This window comes from Erythranthe guttata, chromosome 8, assembly GCF_056151865.1.
Source record: "Erythranthe guttata isolate IM_541 chromosome 8, IM_541, whole genome shotgun sequence".
NCBI lineage: Eukaryota > Viridiplantae > Streptophyta > Magnoliopsida > Lamiales > Phrymaceae > Erythranthe > Erythranthe guttata.
The window spans coordinates 4,555,148-4,569,640 of NC_142540.1; the positions used below are offsets into that span (position 1 = coordinate 4,555,148).

The 14,493-nt window shown below is 38.0% G+C and overlaps 5 protein-coding genes across 8 annotated transcripts in view; 1 reads left to right on the top strand and 4 right to left on the bottom strand.

Annotated features, from left to right (window-relative positions):
- LOC105954971 (sugar transporter ERD6-like 6) overlaps window positions 1–14,493 on the bottom strand; it is a 60,474-nt gene that overhangs the window by 13,564 nt on the left and 32,417 nt on the right. The window lies entirely within an intron of this gene.
- On the top strand, window positions 86–2,129 carry HB24 (homeobox protein 24). 2 transcript variants are annotated; one of them, XM_012978663.2, is made up of 2 exons: window positions 86–507; window positions 767–2,129. In XM_012978663.2, the coding sequence occupies exon 2, from the start codon at window positions 853–855 to the stop codon at window positions 1,984–1,986; it is 1,134 nt and encodes a 377-aa protein (XP_012834117.2). In that variant the 5' UTR covers window positions 86–507; window positions 767–852; the 3' UTR covers window positions 1,987–2,129. The 2 variants fall into 2 exon arrangements, with proteins under 2 accessions (XP_012834117.2, XP_012834116.2); XM_012978662.2 differs by having other exon boundaries at window positions 153–507; window positions 656–2,129.
- On the bottom strand, window positions 3,007–5,697 carry LOC105954976 (uncharacterized). 2 transcript variants are annotated; one of them, XM_012978665.2, is made up of 3 exons: window positions 5,399–5,697; window positions 4,649–4,713; window positions 3,007–4,519 (listed from the first exon to the last, which is right to left on the bottom strand). In XM_012978665.2, exons 1-3 carry the CDS (start codon window positions 5,611–5,613, stop codon window positions 3,228–3,230), a joined length of 1,572 nt encoding a protein of 523 aa, XP_012834119.2. In that variant the 5' UTR covers window positions 5,614–5,697; the 3' UTR covers window positions 3,007–3,227. The 2 variants fall into 2 exon arrangements, with proteins under 2 accessions (XP_012834119.2, XP_012834118.2); XM_012978664.2 differs by having other exon boundaries at window positions 4,604–4,713.
- On the bottom strand, window positions 6,233–10,685 carry LOC105954977 (uncharacterized). Its single transcript, XM_012978666.2, has 8 exons — window positions 9,975–10,685; window positions 9,767–9,862; window positions 8,709–8,819; window positions 8,232–8,541; window positions 7,887–7,977; window positions 7,345–7,687; window positions 7,012–7,160; window positions 6,233–6,928 (listed from the first exon to the last, which is right to left on the bottom strand). Exons 1-8 carry the CDS (start codon window positions 10,254–10,256, stop codon window positions 6,421–6,423), a joined length of 1,890 nt encoding a protein of 629 aa, XP_012834120.2. The 5' UTR covers window positions 10,257–10,685; the 3' UTR covers window positions 6,233–6,420.
- Window positions 13,013–14,097, bottom strand: LOC105954927 (protein RADIALIS-like 3). The gene is made up of 2 exons (XM_012978611.2): window positions 13,740–14,097; window positions 13,013–13,228 (listed from the first exon to the last, which is right to left on the bottom strand). Exon 1 carries the CDS (start codon window positions 13,988–13,990, stop codon window positions 13,751–13,753), a length of 240 nt encoding a protein of 79 aa, XP_012834065.2. The 5' UTR covers window positions 13,991–14,097; the 3' UTR covers window positions 13,013–13,228; window positions 13,740–13,750.

The following is a 14,493-nucleotide window of genomic DNA, read 5'->3' on the forward strand; positions in this document are numbered from 1 at the left end:
GAGTGTAATTAGAGAAGATTAAGGAAAATAAATGAAGTTAGAGAGTAATGTAATAATAATGAGACAATGGACCATTTTGCAGGCTGTGGAAGTGAACCCCAACATCACCTTGTCGGTTGTTTTCTATAGTAATTAAGTCCTTCTCTCTCTCTCTCTCTCTCTCTCTCTCTAGCTTTCTCTCTCTACATCTCTCTCTCTCTCTCTCTCAAGTGCGCACAACACACATACTTTTGGACGGTTTAAAAAGAAAAGAAAAATCCTGGATTGCTGTTGGGAGACAAACACCACACCACCCAAAAACTTGCTTCTTTTTCTTGGCTAAATTACCCCCATTTTTCTTTGATTATTATTTTAATCCGCCATTTTCACTGAATCAGTGTGTGTGTGTGTGTGTGTGTGTGTGTGTGTAACGTCTTTACATGGTGCTTTAATTTTGCAGTGAAGGTTTCATTTGCTGGTTGCGACGGTGGTGCACACTGACATCTTGATTCTGTCGTTTTATTACAGGTGTTTGTTTAGATTAATTAATTACTTGTTGTTTATTTGCTTAATTAATTAATTAAGGTGAGAGAGGGTCCCCAATTCCCATCCCTATTAATTTTTGTTTAATTAATTAATTAATTAATTATTAATTAATTCGATTTTGGGGTCTCAGGTCAATTATCTCGGGTTGAGAATTGGTGCTGTGGTTTTAATTTATTTATCCAAGAAAAAATCAATTACATTGATTCTTGATGATGATGATTGATAATTTGATATGATGAAGGATTAATAACAAGAAGAAGAAGAAGAAGAAGAAGAAGAAGAAGAAAGAATCTGTGAGAGAATTTTTGTTGTTGGTTTGAATTATTAATGGAGAGGAGGAGTAGTCAAGAAAGAAGGGATACTCATACAGCAGCAGTAGGTATGGCGAATTCAATTTCTTACGGCGGCCAAGATTCTCCGGTGAAGCTTCCGCTTGCTCCTATTCTTTCTACTCCGCCTGATCATCATCGTAGGGGCACTATTTCCATGCTTTCCACTCGCCGCGGCAGCTCTATTTTCAGCCCCACCCTAACCCTAGATCACCACCACCACTTTAATAATCCGCCGCCGCCGCAGCACCACCGCCAGCTCAGCCCTCCTGCCCCACTAGTACAGCTGCTGCAGCAGCCACTTGTCAACGAAGAGTACTCCAGCCCAGATCCAGATCCGCCGCCGCCCACATCCACCCCAACTACTGCTGCTGCTGCTGCATCGAATTCGAACAATCTTGCAGTAACGCCACCGCCACCACCACCGCCGCCGCCGCATCAGCAGCAGCAGATAGAAGGCTCCGTGAGATATAGGGAGTGCCTCAAGAACCATGCTGCTAGCATGGGCGGCCATGTTGTGGACGGGTGTGGTGAATTCATGCCTAGTGGAGACGAAAGCACCCCGGAATCTTTGAGATGCGCCGCCTGCAATTGCCACCGGAATTTCCACCGCAAAGAAGCCGAAGGCCAGCCGCTACAAACCCACCACCCCGCCTACCTCAACCCCAACTCAACCAACAACAACAACCACCGCTCCGCATTATTCCACGGCAGCCAACTTCCATCCTCCGCCCCGCCGCCGCCGCCGCCCCACCACCACCTCACGAAGCACACTCTCACAAACTCCCAAGGCTTCGCAGCCAGGCCGCCAACAATGGTGAACTTCGGAGGAACCGCGGCCGAGTCGTCCAGCGAGGATCTCAACATGTTCCACTCCAGCGGCGGCGGACACAACACCACGACAGGGGGGCCGGTGCCGCCGTCCTTCAAGAAGAGATTCCGGACAAAATTCAGCCAAAACCAAAAGGATCGAATGCAAGAATTCGCATCGAAGATCGGTTGGAGAATGCAGAAGCAAGACGAGAAAGAGGTGCATCAGTTCTGCAACGAAGTCGGCGTCAAGAGACAGGTTTTCAAAGTTTGGATGCACAACAACAAACAATCCATCAAGAAGACGACGCAATCCGATTAATTCATCCGAAAAAACGAAAAACGAAAGGCAAGAACTTATTCGTCACATTTAGTAGTACAAGCTTGTGCATTATCATCATCATCATCATCATCTAATGTAGAAATATATTTTCGGCGAATATTAGTTTTAATTAATTACCTTAATTCGATCGATCCCTACAACGTATTTGTTACTATTAGCTAGGCCAACAAAAACTATCTAGTAATTAATTAAAAGAAAGCCATGATCACGCATTGTGTACATCAACTAATTAACCATGTCTTAATTAATCATAACATATGTGTATTTAGGACAATAATTAATTACAAGTAATTAAATTAAAGTAGTCTAATTAATTAAACTCTTGATAAGCATGCAGTAAGTAGTATTGGCTAATTAGCTGAAGTACTGAAGCTCTTATATTCAGTTGGTTGAAGAGTAATAAATGAGTTACTGTAAAGAGTAATAAGTTCTTCAAATGGATGCAGTATTTTTTTTTTTTTAACTGGTGTTTAATAGATGCAAACTAGTTAAATAAGCTATTAATTAATTAATTAATTAATTAATTAAATAAATAGATTTGATAAATTAAGATATTAGTAGATTGTTTGTTGGTGTAGTAAGATGTTTGATTAATAAAGAAGCATGGTCAATAATTCAAGCCCATATCTGCACGGCTACATGTTGTTGCATTTCCCATTATGGCAATCCACAATCATTTATTGCTTTCAACTGTATTAGTACATATTTTACATACATACATACATACATACATATATGTATATATATCTATACTTATTATCTATATTTTGAACTCAAAAGTATCTATAATTTGAGAATCTTATTGCTATTTTCACCAAGGTTAAAAGATTCTCAAATTTTGCACGAGAACATAATTTGTATGCCACAATTTAACATATATACAAATGCATTTTTTATTTTATTTATTTATAAATACATATTCGAAATCACAAACTTTTTGTGTTGTCTTTGTGTGTGTGTGAATGAAGAATGTCTTGTCCAATGAAATTTCCAGCCACGTGCATAAATTACATCATCATTATTATTGCACACTAATTACATAAAACTAATGACAATTAACGTTAATACACTACTTAACACTCTCCAAGCACTACATAAAAAATAAAATTACGCAAAGCCCATTGTAATCCCTCTTGCTAACTACAGGATCAACATTAAGCAACAAGGCAACATTTAAAAAAAAAAGGAAATTAATTTATAAAATGATGCGAAATAACCGATCAAAGCTCGGCGGTGCCCGATCTCATACGCGCTCCGACATTGCCCGCAGCATCGGAAGCCTTCTCCTTCGCCGCCTCGTACTTCGTCCTCGCTTGTTCCGACACACCATCCTTGGCCGACTGGTAACTCTCACGAAGCTTAGCTCTTGCATCTTCGTACAAATCATAAACCGTCTCTTTCCCACTCGCCGCCGCATCTCCGAACCTCTCCTTTGCGTCACCACCTCTCTCCGTGGCCATCTTTATCATCTCTTCGCCCTTTCGAGACGCGAAATCGGCCTTCTCTTTCACCCCTTCTTTAGCTCCACCGGCCATTCTCGATGCCGATTCGTAAGTTTCGTGCGCACTATCCTTCGCCCTCTCCATTCCTTGAGAAGCTCTATTCGCGCTATTTTCGTAAGTTTCGTGAGCTTTCTTGTTCGCTTTATCCAAGGCATCGCTTCCCATATCCGAAGCCGAGTTGTACGCATCGGAAGCCTTATCTTTAATTTTGTCTTTCGCACCTTGGGCCCGCTCCGATGTAGAGTAATAGGCATCGGAAGCCTTATCTCTAATTTTGTCTTTGGCATCATGGGCCCGCTCGGATGCTGAGTAATACGCATCGGAAGCCTTGTCCTTTATTGTGTCTTTGGCATCATAAGATTTGTCCTTTGCCATCTCCATCCCTCGAGCGCTACTTTCATAAGCGTCGTGAGCTTTCTTGTTCGCCTTATCATACGCACTACCTCCCATCTCGCGTGCAGAATCGTAAGCGTCGTTGACTTTCTCGTTGACTGTTTTCCTTGCATCGGTTCCCATATCCGAAGCTGCATCCATCGCACCATGGGCTCGCTCTGATGTGGAGTAATATGCATCTGAAGCCTTATCTTTGGCATCGTGGGCCCGCTCCGATGCCGAGTAATATGCATCCGAGGCCTTATCTTTCATCTTGTCTTTGGCATCGTGGGCCCGATCCGATGCAGAGTAATATGCATCGGAAGCCTTATCTTTAATTTTGTCTTTTGCGTCGTAAGCTTTGTCGGAACCGATTTCGTAGGCGTCGTTAGCTTTGACTTTAGCCTCCCCGGCAAAATCGGACGCCTTGTTGATGAATCTACCTGCATGGTCGGAAGTGGATTCGTACGCGTTGTTTGCTTTGTCTTTAGTGGTTTCTTTCGTGGAAGAAGCAACATCGGATGCTCTTTTTATGGCTTCCCCAGCTTTTTCGGAAGCGTAGTTTTTGGCGTTGCCTAGTTTTTCGGACGTTGTGTCCGCCACGTCGTTTGCCTTGTCGGAAGCAATCTTTGAAGTTTCTGTGAGGAAGCAAATTAAATCACAAATTATACTTGTTGGATTTCACAGAAAAAAATCGAACTCGAAAAAAAAAAAAAAAATACCAAATGCAGCAGAATTGAGGGTATCTGTAGACTTGGAAGCAGCACCTTTGGTTTTGTCCACTAATTTTTGAGCTGCATCTTTTGCACTATCTCTATCCATTCCAATTCCCCTACATATATATACATTATACACACACACAAAATTGACAACACAAGAAAAAAAAAATTGAATGCTAGAAAATGTGATTTCTTAAGGGTTTACTTGCTCCATAGTACGCTACACGGGTGAAATACACCAGATAAATCTTTATGATTCATATAAACACACACCCACACACCCACATAATTGGTGTGTTCATCAATGCTAAAAATCAACGCTAAAAATCAGGTTAATAATATACATGATAAATCTTTACAATTCATATAAACACAAACACACACGGTGTGTAGATCGATCAACGGTAAAAATTAAATTAGTTCAATTTGTACATACTCGGTCTAATTGTCGAAAAACTTCCGGTGGTAAATTTTTATTATTAGCAAAGCAAGTTTTTTTAGCAGAATCCCTAAAAGTCCATTGTCTACCAAATCATAATTCATCGAATGGGAAAATTTTCGGTAACTATGATAGCTTCCGGAATTTCGTATCGATTTGAAATAATACAAGAACAACCGAAATGCAATTATAAACAAAATTTCTTACTAATGGTCACTTTTGAACATTTACTTATAAGCTGAAAAGTTAATAAATAAATCCACTCTATCTATTCACTTTTATGAATAATAAATATCATCTCTCATATGAAATAATTGAAACATTTTGTAGAGAGAGAAAGTAAATTATTAAAAACTTACTCTGAGAATTTGTTAATAGCCCAACCGGTCCAAGAATCAGCGCTGTCTTTGGCATCACGCACGGTGTCGGAAGCCGATTCCCCCGCCTCTCGGGCCCACGTCTTCACGTTGTCCGCCGCCGCGTTCACTCTCTCCGCCGCATCCTCCGCCCAGCACCGCCCCGCCGCCGCTAAAAGAAGACACACCACAAGCAAGACCGCCCGCTTCGCCGCCATGTTCAAACACTTTCAGAAAAATACTGTTTTTTTTCTTTTTCTTAATTTCAAAACGACAATCTGAAGAAGATGATATGAGAGATTGGAGAAGCGGAGTTGAATTGGATATATATAGCAAGCGGTTGAGGGGGGGTGGGGGGACACGTGGCGGTTGGCATGGGGATGAAGGTTTCTGGGAGGTCGCCACGTGGCGTGCGTGAGTGTGTGCGGTGGGGTGATTGTTCATTACACAAAAGCGGGTTTTGCTCTTGGCCGAATGCTATAGGTAGGGGGTGGAATTGGTCCCCCCGGAGTCTTGGAATCAGGAAAATGGGGCGACCCGTTTACGGAAAAAGAATTTTTTTAATTGCAATTCGCACCTTTAACTGTGGCTTTTTTGGGCACTTTGCATCCTAATAAAATTAATTAATATGATTTTGCACCTCAAATGTAGTATTTTGAAACTTTTTACCCTAATAAAATTAATTTCATTTTCAAGTAATTTTTGAAGAAAATGGTTGAAAAGTTAAATAAAACAAATAATTTCCAACATAATTGAAACTAAATAAAATTTTAGGGTTAATGATACCCTAAAATTTGATGACATCATCATCAAATTCACTAATCAGCTTAACAGAAATTTGATGACATCATCCATTTTAAATTTCATTAATCAGCTTAACAGAAACTTGATGACATCATCACCAATAATAAAATTTGCGAAAAACAATTGTTATTATTGACTAAATAACTCCGATAAAATAACTATAACAAAATTTTCCAGATCCTTGTTAAAAAAAAAAAAAAGAAAAGAGCCGACAAAATCTCTCAAGCCTCGGCCGCAAGTTTAATCCGCTGGTGGTGCTCCGCCACTTTGTACTCCACGATCTCCTTAAACAGATCAGCGTCCAAAACGCAGTCAGGTCGTCCATAAACCGCCGCCTGAACACTCGCCAGTAATTTTGCAATTTCACGGCCCGAAAATCCTTCGATCCTTCTAGAAGCTTCTCGTAACACATCATCCGAGAGATCGTCTTTTATCGTTATTTTTTTCGAGTTCTTCTTCTTAAAGAAACCCCCCCATTTCAACTCACCTCCCTCACCTTCACCTCGTAGGTACTTATTCAAGTACAGATTCAACAGTTTGAAGCGTTCGTCTTCTTGTGGAAGTGGAAACTCGATGACCTCATCAATTCGATCGGTGACAGCACTGTCGAGATCTCCAGGCCTGTTTGTGGCTAAAACGAGCACAACGTCTCTCGATTGGTCGCCGGTTCGGAATAGCAACGCGTTGAGAGCGCTTCGCTGTGCTTCACTCATGTGTGTGCTGTTACGCCTGCACACGAGATTCAAGAGTAACTAAATCGGATTCAAAAGGGAAAATAAAGATTTTTTGTTTCTTTTCTTTTGATGACTTACTCGCAGAGAAAAGCATCAGCCTCATCAATGAAAAGGAGTAAACCTTTCTTCGACTTTTTCGACCAATCAAATATCTCGTGGATTTTCGTAACAGCTTGTGGACCCAAGGGTGCAACATCTCCTCCAGTCATCATGGCATAATCCAAACCCTGCAAGAATAAATTTACAAAAATAAATATATATTCCATTCAATAGGTATCAAGGATAAAATAACCTCTAAATAGAGCAACAATCTTTCCCTTTTTTTTTCACTTCACATGATTTGACTCATTTGGAATCGAAAAAATTCTCAGAATATTTAAAGACGGACCAAAATATTTAAAGATGCTTTACCGATTTTCTAGCTATCTCTCTTGCAACCATAGTTTTGCCAGTACCAGGAGGACCGTAAAACATCATATTCCTAAAGGGTGCTTGATGAGTTTTCGTGTTGGACGTAGCACGAGCAAGGTGCTCGATTCTTTTTTGCAGTGAAGGATGGAGAATAATGTCTTGGAGAGCAGATTTACTTTGTGCAGGTGCTGCTGCACCCGATGCAGTACTGTATTTAAGCACCTTATTAACTGCTCGAGAACCTACTCCAGACCATGGAAACTTTGCCATTGAAGATTCGCGAATCAGAGATGGTTGACCAAGAATCCTGTTCACGTATCCCCACATCACTCTCGAACCTTCCCTGTCAGCACAAAAACATATTATATTTATTGAAAAATTTCATAGATAAACATGCACATAGACTGTAAAAAGTTGAAATACATATACATATGAACATACAGTACAAAAAGTACAAAACAATCATTCAGTTGAACAAGTCAGTTGTTGCGACTTTGTTTAAAAACTACTAATAAAAAGAACAGAAACAGCAGAAAACAGACCTAGTGGTATAAATACCAGCAGCTAATGCAGTAGCTCCTCCAACGGTCATCACCAACTTACTCCTGTCAGTTAATAACATCCGAACACCCCCTGCAAGTTACAAATAGAAGTTGATATCAGCATATAACCAAACTTTAGAAAACATATTGAGTTGCCAGCAGTGCAACCAACTGCTGGCAAGATAAACGAAAATGGCTATAAAAACTAGGATGGTAAGTGGAAGTTCACTTATAAGGGGGGCACACAAATAATAATGTGGGATTCATACGACAAAAGATACTATAACGCAACTGCAAGCTCTATACTTAAGCATATGACATCCAGACAATTAGGTAGGAGCAAACCTTCAATATGACTGAAAGTTGTGTTTATTGCAGCAAGCCATTTGTCTCTTTCACCGTTTATCCGCTCTAAAAGCATCCTTCTATTATGGTCCTCAGTCAACTTTGCTTCATGAGCCCGTCCTTCCGCTTCAGCCATTGCCTTCACTCTTATTGTTTCTCTTTCTATCTCAGCTCTCTCTTTCTCCGTCTGACGTTGCTGGGCTTGTATCTGTTCTTCAGTTGCCCGTCTGGCCTGTTCTTTTCTTAGGGATGACTGCTCTTGCATTTGAACTAACTCGACATTGTGACGCCTCTGAGCTTCATTGTCTGTCTGAATTTACGACAGAGATATTCAATTAAACTGTGTATAAAACAGGGCAGGAATCCAAGTTCATCCCTGCTCATGTTACACTCAGTTTTCTATTTTTAATTGTTTATGTCAGTCACTGGAAGCAATGCTAGCACAACAACACTCTTCGGACAAGAAGAGAGATTTACCTGCATTCTTTTACGAGCCAATTCATCTTCATATCTCATCATTTGTGCCTTAGCTTGAGACTGCTGCTGATATAGATTCCTCTGTTCTTCTGCCCACTTTTGCTGCTTTGGCTGTAAATATAAGCCATCATTTTAGTAAAGATTAGACAGATTAGGTAAAAAACCAAACAGTGAAGAGTAGTGTTCTTCACTAACAAATACATCTCGCCATCTCGGGATGTTAGTTAAATCATGTATACGAGTTTTAACAAGGATAACCTACAAATAAGCAGTGATAAATAGGTTGCAATGTCTTTCTATGCGCAAGGAAATTTTCGAGGAGTATCTTCAAGACTTCAAAAAATTGACTGGATAAAACTATTCTCGACGTTGCTTTGTAACATAAAAGGAACACAAAAATCGTCAACGTGAGAAACTATGAACTTTTTTTATAAGGTGTATGATGCTGCTACGGTCTCCATTTTATGAAGATGTGCATGTCCACAACAGAAGAACCATAAGGATCATGAGGCTCAGATACGATCCATGATTGCGCTAAGGAACGGAGTAGAATTGAAGAACTTCGATAAATAAATATGCTAGTATAAATCCAAAGGTATCAATTAAATTTTCTCAGCAGTAGCATAAACATGAGAAGAGTTTGTTTAGCACTGTTAGTCTATTTCAAAATCTACTTCCTTCACTTCCCTTATAAGGAAAAGGAGCTAAATAGCAATCTCTGAATATCTATAACTACTTAGAGCATCTGTCATATGCAAGTTTGGTTAGTTCGACGATAGAATCTAAAAAAATAAATCAGATACATATTACAATATACCCTAAATTTAAGTTAACCAAGTTAAATGTTCATATACAATAGTACCAAATCGCAATTCAAGTTCTTAAATTTATCCGAACCCTCAGTAAATAAACTGTTCGTGAAAGGATAAAAGTACTTCATTACGAAAGAAAAACGGGACACACGCAATAAAGAAAGCAATAGTAGCTATATATTTAACAGGCAATGAAAGGTGAATCAAACTGAATCAAAAAAACAATAAAAATGAACAATCACTCACAATATCAGAATGAGCTTGGATAGCTTCATAATTCGCCTTCTCCGCATCCAACTCAGCCAGCCGAGTCTGTTCCTGCTTCCTCATCACTTCAAAAACCTTCACAACATAGATATCAAAATTGTCAAACAAGGCCAATTTTTCTTCCACCAAAATAAAAAAAAAAAAAAAAAAAAAACAGAGAGAGAGAGAGAGGGAAATAAAAAAAAACCTGTTTGGAATGAGAGGAGTTATTGATTTCTCTAAGAGCTTTGGCGCCCCTCTCCAACGCTTCCGGGTCAAACCCGCGTTTAGAGACTTCGATAGCGGGTTGAGGATCCGAACCGGGAGCGTCCGCCGGAGGAGCTTCGGTAGGAGCCGATGTAGAAGGTTCGGAAGAGTTGAACGGATAAAACCAGGACCGCGAGTCGGCGTATGAGCGGTTGGTGGCGGTGGAATAAGAAACCGCCAAGCCGGCCGCCGCCGCCAGCGACGAGATCCGCGACGCCGCCATTACAAAATTAAAATTGATCCGATGCTGATGAAGTAGTTGATTGAAGTTGTCTCTGAAATTAGCGCTGGCATTGGAGACGAAGGGAAGGGGTTTAAGGTAGTGGCGCCATGGAATACATTTCTTAAACCCTTTTTTCTCCGTTTCGGAGGAATTAGGGCTTAAACTTCGGTGGAGCTATTGCCCAATAAGAAGTGGCCACGTATGTAAGGTTGGGGAGGTTTTAGTTATTTCGGGATATAATTTAGAAATAAATAAATAAATTATTGCAAGTATTTCTTGCCGAAGGAGGAAGCTGTATCTTATGTTACAACCCGCTGATACTCGGGTCAACCCGATTTTATATAGAGTTGTGGGCATTTTTAGACGATTCTAGACTCATTTCTAGAATTCTTTTTTTTTAGATAGGGTTAAATATAAATTGCACCCTTATACTATTGTAATGTCGTCTATACTTCGGGCTCGTTTGATTACCTATATTGGATTAGATTGAATTACATGAGATTGGATTAACTTTCTACATACTAATTAATTATTTAGTTAGTAGCATGTTCGGTTTCCCAGATTGGATTTTCTATTAAATTTATTAAAATCAGTTATTATATATGAATTGTCTATAAAACCACTAAATTTACAATAATAAATATAATTCTAAGGATACAACTGTATTTTTCCTTATTAGTAAATAGTAACCCCCTATTAAATTAATCTTAGGGGAAGGGGTGCTACTAATTTAATGAAATAGTAGCATCTAATAGCGGACTTTGATTTTAGTCGCGGGTTCGAAAAAATGTGAATCTTGCCAACCGAACATGCTAGTAGCCCCTACTATTTAGTCAGTAGAACCTTATAGCGGTAACTGAACGAGCCCTTCATCTACTACAAACTGCGACAATATTGATTAGATAATTTGTCCCTTTTGAATGTTGATCGACCATTTCACCCGGTATTGGACAATTATATTTCGGACGAAAGCATCTCTCTTATCTTATTGTGTATAAAATTTAAAAAGGTACTCATTCTTGAATCTTTCGTAGTCAATTTATATATAGTTTATTCTCTAATTTTATCATATTCGGCCTGGTTTTCATTCAAAATTTCTTAAAATGTTTATATTATGGAAATATTTATATGTGTGCTTTTTAAATGTATGAAATTATACAATTTCGTTCCCAATCTAATCATTTCACCCAAAATTTATGATTTTCTTTTTATATTTTGAAAATTATTTATAATTTTTTTTAAATTTCTAAAATTTTATACTTTCATTTCTTGTCCAAAATTTCTTAATTTAAAATGTTTTCCCGTGGTTTTAATTCTCAAATTCATGCATTTCATGTTTTAGGTGGTGTATTTTTCTAGAACCACTTGCGATATAATTGGAGTGTTACAGTTCGAACATCTTGTACTGCAAATAATTAGTATAAAATTTTTGCAAGAAGCACTAATTGGCAATTTTTCATACATAAAAAAATATTTGAAAAAATAGGTGAATTACATAAGCATATTGTAACTGAAATATAAACCTATCTCCCAATATCCCATATCCCTAAAATTTGCAAAATTGTAACTGAAATAGAAACCTATCTCCAAAACCTATTGAAATAAATTCTAGAAATCCCCAAAATTCTCAAACCCAAGATTCCAAATCCAAAAAAAGATAATTTTAAATACAAAACAGAGTTTTGTACTACTAATATTAACTCAACCTCGATCTAAACCGTAAATTTTTCGAAGGATAGAAAACCCAAAAAATGCGAAAAAAGGGCATATCTAATTAACTTACTTACGTCTATACCAACTCTCTTCAAATTGCTTCAAAAACATCGATATTGGTTCAATCGATTTTCTCACTTTGGTTCTGGTGTTTTGGCCAAATAATAAAGTCAGAAAATGCCTATTTATATCATATAAAAGTAAGGTAAAAATGTAAATACGCTACATAAATTAACGGCGTTAGAGATCTGAGGGTTGAATGGTAACGTGAGGGGTCACTTTGTTGCATTGTATAGTAGTTAGTACAATTATGAGAATATGCGATAGTAGTGATAGTGCATGGGTGCAATTTTTATTTAGCCATTGTAGATAATTTTTTAGGAATTCTTTGGAGTGTTCTAGGGAACAACTCCTGACGCTTAGAACCAAGTTGATCTCTCCCATTCATTGATGAGGTGACTTATTATAAATAGATACATAACTTCAATTGTAAGGCATGCAAGTAACTTCAAGCATGTAGAATATTCAAGAAATATATACTTCTTAAGTTGTTCGTTTGTATGCATCAATAGCATTCGTATCTCTTACATAAGAGATGTTGACTTGGCTATTGCAACGGATAAAAATTAGCCGCAAAATTGGTTGTTAAGGGAACAAATCTGTTACATGTAGCTTGTATTCATGCGGTGTTTTCAATTGATTTTTTTTTAAATGTGGGTGATAGAAACACAACTATATAAACGATTTGCAGTGTGTCTTTAATTTTTCCTTAAAAAAATTAAAAATCTTTATCTGAATATTACGTTTTGCAACGTGTGTTTAATTTTTTCCTTAAAACAATTAAAAATCTTTATCTGAAAATTGGAATGGAGCCACATGAATACGACGAAGATATTTGTTGATTGCAATGCCTTTAAGTGCTATGATTTTATTTATTTATTTATTTTAAATTTCTTGTTGATTGCAATTCTTTAAGTGCTATGATTTTATTTCATGTCCGTCTTGTTCCTATGCTAAAAGTGGGATCTGATATTGGATCTAACTGGGTAAAAAAGATAGTGATTTCATTACTCTGGAAATGAAAAATTACATGTGGGCAGCATTGCCTGATATTTTTTGGTTTTTTTTCTAAGATAGTTATAAGTTTGTCAATTTCCCTCTCGAACACTGCGCAATAATTTATTGAGTGTTCAATTTGCTTTATACATTCTCTTGTAAAACCATTAGTACTTCAATCCAATCTTTCGCACTTGATTAGCCTGCAAGAAATCGATGCACATAAAGTTAGAAAATTGCAAAATAGGAACTGAAAAAAAAAAAAAACAGTGGTTTGTTTGTAATGTTGAAGGACACTCGTCCAAGAATTTGAAGAGATTGTGTAGTAATAATACCAAAATTATGTCAAAAGAATTTAAAAGAAAGAAGACAAAAAAATCAATGTTCGGACAAAGGTCTTAATAAAAGGTGGCGAAAGAGTTCGAAAAAGAAAGGAATATAATATTGAGTTTAGCTCTACCAGAGAATCTAGATTTATATATATGCAAGTGGGGAGTTGTATGTAACTCACATGGAATGATTTGAAGCAGGATTTATATATATATATATCGAAACATATGGCCAACGGAATTTTATCCTTAGATACGAGATAATACTAGATTAGATCTCATGTGGGCACTTTGGGACCTTGTGACAGGATAACAAGTTGAATTTGTTGTGTGGCTAGTCGAAAACGATTATTTAATAGAAAATGAAAGCGCATTAATTAGTTACCTCCGTTTGATTTAGCGGTTATTCCTGTTTGATCGGTAATACGGGAACGGAATATTACCGGACTCGATATGCTTGAGGTCCTCAACAAGAATCTCGTAATGCCTTTTCACTTCCTCGACAGATTTCCCCCCAACTGCCCTTGCAATGTTCTGCCACCGGTCGGGGGTTTCTTTATCGTATACCGCTAATGCCCTCTCGAATAGTTTGTTCTGCTTTGGTGTCCATGACGAAGAAATTGAATTCGACGCCATTATATACAGTATTATATTAAATGTATTTTTTTTTTTGTAATATATCGAAAATATCGAAAAAAATATTTGGGCAAAAGGATGACGTGGAAGAGTTGAGTGATGGTGTTTTGTATGGGAAAGTGTTGTAGAATGGAGATCCTTATATATAGGAAGAGAAGTGGTGGGGTTGTGCTAGTTGAGGGGAATTTTATTCTTTTGAGAGGGCAGAATATGTAGTGACTCTTCTCCATTAAACACCACACATATGACATATGAGAGAGAGAGAGAGAGAGAGAGAGAGAGAGAGAGAGAGAGAGAGAGAGAGGAGAATCGGGCTTTTTTTCGGGACATTCCTTTTCGGTAAGTACCACGTTTACTTGATCATTAAACTCGATCGTGATATAATAAGAATTAAAAAATTCACTGCCTCGTATGTATGTAATGAAGCAAGTGATCAACGAGTGACATTTAGATTATGAATGGAATATATGAGTGGCAAAGAAAAGGAAGACGAATAATGGGTA